Raw genomic sequence first — 6,348 nt, forward strand, 5'->3', positions numbered from 1 at the left:
GAACTTGAAAAACTACAGGCCGATGAGCTTGCTGTGAGTTCTCTACAAACAATTTAAAAAAGCAATAGCTAGTAGAATTAAGGTGACATCAGAGTTCAATCAACCAACGGACCAAGCCTGATTTCATACAGGCTACTCCACAATATATGCCATATTCATACTATCAATCAGGTAGAGAAATGCACGGAATACAAACAACCCCTACAGATAACATTCATATATTACAAGAAGGTGTTTGACTCAGTCGAAACATTAGCAACAATGCAGGTACTACGGAATCAGGGCATTTACGAACCCTACATAAACATACTGGACGAAATATACAGTGGATCTACAGCCACCGTAGGCTCCATAAAGACCGTGGCAGAATCCCTATAAAGAAGGGTGTAAGGCAGGGAGACACGATCTCTCCAGTTATATTCGCGGTGTGTTTGTTTACAAGAGATTTTCAGGGCCCTGGATTGGGATGGTTAGCGATAAGAGTTAATGGAGAGTATCGTAGTAGTCTGCGATTCGCTGATGACATTGCCTTGATGGATAACTCAGGGACGAATCACAGCTCATGATTACTGATATGGACATGGAAAGCATAAGAGTAGGTCTGAAAATTAATATAGAGAACTAAAGGAATGTGCAAGAGTCTCGGCAGGAAGCAGTATTTTACAATAGGTGGAGAGACGCTGGAAGTTGTAAAGAGATATGTTTACTTAGGACAGGTGGTAATCGTGTAGCCGAACCATGAGAGTGAGTAACTAAAGGAAGAAAAATAGGGAGGATCACCTTCGGCAAGCACTCTCAAATATATTAATGGAAATCTGCCTATAACTAGCAAGAGTAAGTCATATAACAGCAGTATCTTGCCAGTAGCTACCTACTGAGCAGAAACTTGGAGGCTTACAAAGAAGTTTCAGTTCAAATTGAGGACGACGCAGCGAGTGATGGAAAAGTAAATGATAGGTATAACCTTAAGAAACAGGAAGAGAGCAGAGTGGGTCAGAGAACAAACCGGGGTTAAGGATATCATAGTTGGAACCCTAGCTGAAGAAGAAATGGACATGGGCTAGACACGTAGCACGTAGGCAGGATAACTACTGGTCATTAGGGTAACTGACAAGATTCATAGAGAAGTCAAATGCACCAAAGGGACACAGAAAGTTAGATGGGCCGATGAGATTAAAAAATGCCGCCCGCACCTTCCCGCGGCAAGAACTGGGAACTCGAGTAAATGTGTCGCAGAGGGGAAGGGAAGTATCGCGTGAATGTTGCGTAATTGAATATGGTTTCGAAATGCTTAACTGTTATTTCATCTTTGTTATTCTTATTTATTGATTGAAGGAAAAGCGTTGCCTTCAACGCCAAGCGTGAGCCAAGTCGTCCTTGAATGAATTCCCAACGTGCGATCCAGCGCTTACATATGCATATACGGAGTGGCCAGTGAACAGTTGTCCAACGCGAGCAGTTTTTTCTTCTCTTTTTTTTCGCTAGCAGACGCTGTTTCCGTCGGCCTTGCGAGGCAAGAGAGGTGGAGGGGAGTGACAGTTCCTTCCTGCATGGAGTTTTCTGAATATACACTAGAAGGAACATTGGCGCTAGTGTCTAAGAAAGCTGCAACGCACGGCGCTTCAGCGAGCATGGGAATGAAGGGTAGGTATAGTGAACTAGAATGTAGTTCACTATATGGGTAGTACACGTATTTGTCCAGTCTTCGTACTTCTAGCTCCATGCGTGTTTGTATGGCTTGGAGCAGTTCTGTCACGAAAAAAAAAAAAATCTGCGAATGTTCAGTGGTTATGCTTCACCACCTTAATATTTTACGCTTACCATTGCAAATCGGGTAACGAAGTTCAAAAGAGAACGTTCTTTTTTTCAAAAAAATTAACCAATACTAACCGAAGCCACAAGTGTGATTGGTCGCTCGCAAGTACGAAGACTAGGCAAATCCGTGTACTAATCGTCATTCCAATGTTTGCTGAATGATCGCAGTGACAGAGTCCCTTCTAGGTAATTTTAGGAAACTCAATGTCTTCCTGGACCAGTTACGAGACCCGAGCGTGCGCGGCACTGCACGAGGAGTGAGCATGCGGCACGAGATGCGAGACGTGATCATACACAGTGAGATAAAGTCTTTACAGTAAGAGTTTGCACGGCGCAACCACTGACGCCAAAGCACGACATCGTGTGACTAAAGAATAAGCCACATTCAAAAGATCGCATGTATAACGTGGCCACAGAAAGCACAAGACCGGGCTGATTAGCCGATCATGAGAGAGGCCTTTGCTCTGCAGTGGGCATAGTCGGGCTCAGGATGATTATGACGAAGACGATGATAATGACGAAACGATGACGACGACGACGATGACGATGATGATGATGATGATGATGATGATGATGATAGCTGATAGCAAGGAGTGAGAAACCGACAGGTAAAGAGGGTAGAAACCTAGCCAAGCGAGGGATCACTAGGCACTGACCTGTTCTGATGTGACCCAGCCTTCCGTGACAATGTGCAAACTGCGCTTTTTCTGTGTTTGCGCGTGAAACTATCTTGACAGCAAGTCTAAAATTGCTTACTCGTTATCATTGAAGGAGTCTATTTATTTAGCATACCTTTCGCCCCCACAAAACTTCTTGAAGAACATGTGATGCTCGTGAAATTTTCGTCAACAAGAATTGCCTAGCAGCAAGCTTTGGCTGATGGTCATGACCTTAGAGAGTATTCCCTATTAAACATCTCGCTTCCTCAGAGCTGCTTAGTCTGTCACGTCGCTTGAGCGTTTATCATTCAGGGGTTAGCTAAAATTCGTTATTGGATCGTGTGCACGCGTGTGTGTGTGTGTGTGTGTGTTTGTAGGAGGGGGGAATGCGGGTGTGTGTGTGTGTGTGTGGGTGGGTGTGTGTGGGTGTTTGGGAGAGAGAGAGAGGAACGAGCGCATGAGTGGCACCGCTCGCAGGCAAATGCATATTCGTACCTGCGTTTAAAACATGTAATCCGCCCAACCGCATATGTCGGTTCTTGCCGGTGGTGTGAAGGACAGCCAACAGTTGTTCACATGAAATAGGAATGTGAGTTGGGGCCACCCAAAATTAGCACGCCTCAGATTCCGGCGCAAATATTAAGGACGCACCAAGGGGAGACCTTGGTCGCCAGCAAGGAAAAGGAGGCCCAAGTGGCGCTCCTGTATCAGTCGCGGCGGGATGTTGAAGCCAGTGAAGACCTGGACTAGGGGCCCTACGCACCAGCTTATAACACTTCCTCATTTTCTTTTCTCGGCAATAAACATTTTTCCATTCCCTCCCTCAGCCAAGCGCCCTCGAGATGAAACTAGCGGGTCTGTCAGAGTATGGGCGAATCGACTCGCGAGTGAGTTTGCAGACCTCTGTCTAACACAGCCCGTGCCTTCGGCGACTATAGACGTCAGCTTCAGCAATTTCGACTGCACACTTCTCAATGATAAGTAATCAGGGTACTAAGGAAACAATTACGATAAATCTGGCTGCGTACATCTTCCTCGGAGCGCGAAAAAAAATGCAGTGCATGCGAAAAGTTCCGCTAGACACTCGCTTACGTCGAAGTCACAAGGTGAAAACACGGGGTAAATGTGTCGCGTCCGCGAGCGTATACTTGCCCGCCGGTGCCAGCCATTCAGCGCAACCGAGAAAACGCTTCCTGTTTAATCAGTCGCCAAACGGGTCAACGAATCCTTTCGCGCAGCAACTCGCGAACCAAGAGGAAAGAAAAGAGACGAGCTCAATTTAGACGCGAGGGGCCTGCTATGTCATCGAGGAGGTAATCGAGCCAGGTGAGTACATTAGAACCGGGGGACTACGATGTGCTTTCGCTCTCTCTTCTTCCTGCATCGCCTGCTAGTATATCCACGAATTGAGAGAAAAGCTGTGACACTTTAGACTTTGTTCGTCCGCACACCGCACACTCGTTCTTGCGCACGCACAGAAACCTTCGAACCTCTATAGGAAGTCATGCGAGAAACCACGCTACAGACAAAGAGGAGATGAGTGAACGAAACAAGGAAAAAGAGACAGTGAGGAGTGTGAGTAAGGGTGTCGATTGCCTTTCACCACGAGCGCGTGACGATATAAGCCGTCGCGCGGAAATCAAAGGGTCCGCTACTCAGGTTTCGATCAATCGCGGTGGTGAGAGAGCGACAGCCATCCGAGACAGTTTGTTCACCGCGGCCCCCCGACGGCATTCGTTTGCAGAACACGCGCGTATCGGTCGCCCGGCACGCTTTCGCCACTCTTCAAGCTGCACTTACACCGTGCCTCTTTGGAGCTCCTTTCGAGGTGAGCGCCGAACGGCGCGTATTTCTCCTCCTTTTTTTCCCTCTCCAGATGGGGTGCAATCACTGGGTGGCGATGGTCCACGGGCATTCTCTTTCGCTTCGCAGCAGCTACCGTAGTTGCAACTTCGTCCTCACAGCCCTTTAACCAAAGCGGTGGTGGCCGCGACGGCAACTGGTGTGACGGGTTGATTGCCAAAGCAAACAAGCAACGACGTAGCAGCTGAGATCCGCGAGCGGGGGGATCAGCCGAGCGGGACGTGTACGCGCCGTGTAAGACAGCGTTTTCATATATATTGCTTTCTTGTTTTTTCCCTCTCTGCTCCGTTGCAGTGACGCTGTCGACGGCACCGAGACGAAAACAGAACGGGAGACGACGCGCCCAGCCAGTAAGCAGCAGTAGCAGCATCAACTCGACGCCGAATCAGTCAGTCAGTGAAAGGGAATCATGAAGACAACACACAGACAAGCCTTCGTCGCACTCCTCTTCTTCGTGACTGCAGCTAGCACCGTGTTCTCCGTTGGCGACACCGGCAAGTGCGTGATGCGGGGAATCTGCGACGCCGACGGCACCAGGGCGCCTTGTGTCTACAGCGGCGAACCAAAGCCGATCGAGAGCGCCGCCAGTCGCGGAGTCCTGGAGACCGTGTGCGGCGATGTGCTTGGCAACGTGACTCAGCCGCTGTGTTGCGACGGCAGCCAGGCAGAGGACTTCGCCGAGAACCTGCAGTCGGCCAAGGCCATTGGACTGGACAACTGTCCCGCCTGCAGCCGCAACTTCCGTGCGCTCATGTGTCACATGCTGTGCTCGCCGCGACAGGCCGACTTCATGCAGCTGCTGAAGAGCGAGGTTAACGAGGACAAGGAGAGTTACGTTTCGTCGCTCAACTTCTACGTCACGCCTGCGTTCGTGCGGGGCATGTTCGACTCGTGCAAGGACTCGCGCAGCAAGATACCTTCTATCAGCCTCTTCAACTTCATGTGCGGTCGCTGGCACACCGACTGCACGGCTGAACGTTGGTTGGGCTTTCTCGGAGCGTCTCCCAGTGAGGGTGGACTCTCACCTATGAGTGTCAAGCACGTCCAAACGGACAAAGAACACAAGACGCCCGAGGGAGCAGTCTTCAAGCCGCTGTCTGTTGAGACGTTTGCGTGCAACCAGAGCAAGGGTTCTGTCAAAGCCTGTTCCTGCGAAAACTGCAAGTCCGCGTGCTCGTAGTGTTGTGCACCTGTCAGTAATTCCTCGTTACTCCTCGTTCATGCTCCAGCAAAGACGCGTTCGGGTCACGTCGTTGGTATCAAATTACAGGTGCGTGGTTAAAGCGGGTGTCTGGGCATGCGTGTTGTAAACAGGATCAAGTACAGCTTTTTAACCAAGGCACTCAGGTAAAGCGCTGATCTACTTCCGGAGTATTACGTATAGGAGACGCAGAGCAATTTACCACATAGCAGTCGAGCTAAACAGACGTGTTTTTTTTTCAACGAATTGGCTTACCAAGTCATATCAAAGGAATGAACCGATGTGCCAAGTTTAGACAAAAAGATAGGCGAACTTTCTTCTCTGTGCCTCTATCAGCGCTGTTGCTTAAAGCAAATTTTACGTGAATGATTGTCACATTGCTTCGTTACCTGTCGTTAATACTTCACCTTTTCCACGTCAAGATTACTTTCAAAACTGTTGTTTGCATGTTTTCATTTGTTCTCAACACGAAAATAAATATTTGAACGTAGAGTTGTTTCCGTCTGCCCAAACACCAGAGAATGTGATATGACAGTGCATATCATAAATTACCAGGGCTCACAAATATTGTTAAGCTGACGACACGAAACCCTATCTACATGATCTTTACATTGTGCGAGAGTCGCCTTGCTAATTCTGTCCGGGTTCTCGCGCCTTCTTATCGCATGCTTAAGACGCCTAAAACTCACAGATAATTGGTATCAGCCTAAAGTTCCTGGAGCTACCCTGAGTGATTTCTAATTACTACAAAGTCTAGCTTAACTTGATACGAGTCTTCCACAAAGTAATCGCAACTCTGAGTTTCCACTC

General features: G+C 48.5%; 1 protein-coding gene across 3 annotated transcripts; it reads left to right on the forward strand.

Moving 5' to 3' along the window:
* Positions 1-3,783: 3,783 nt before the first annotated feature.
* LOC119177746 (NPC intracellular cholesterol transporter 1) lies at positions 3,784-6,028 on the forward strand. 3 transcript variants are annotated; one of them, XM_075887468.1, is made up of 2 exons: positions 3,784-3,800; positions 4,632-6,028. In XM_075887468.1, exon 2 carries the CDS (start codon positions 4,747-4,749, stop codon positions 5,515-5,517), a length of 771 nt encoding a protein of 256 aa, XP_075743583.1. In that variant the 5' UTR covers positions 3,784-3,800; positions 4,632-4,746; the 3' UTR covers positions 5,518-6,028. The 3 variants fall into 3 exon arrangements, with proteins under 3 accessions (XP_075743583.1, XP_037284818.1, XP_075743582.1); XM_037428921.2 differs by lacking the exon at positions 3,784-3,800 and adding an exon at positions 4,143-4,302; XM_075887467.1 differs by lacking the exon at positions 3,784-3,800 and adding an exon at positions 4,391-4,560.
* Positions 6,029-6,348: the final 320 nt, after the last annotated feature.

This window comes from Rhipicephalus microplus, chromosome 1 (assembly GCF_043290135.1).
Source record: "Rhipicephalus microplus isolate Deutch F79 chromosome 1, USDA_Rmic, whole genome shotgun sequence".
In the NCBI taxonomy this organism is placed as follows: Eukaryota; Metazoa; Arthropoda; class Arachnida; order Ixodida; family Ixodidae; genus Rhipicephalus; species Rhipicephalus microplus.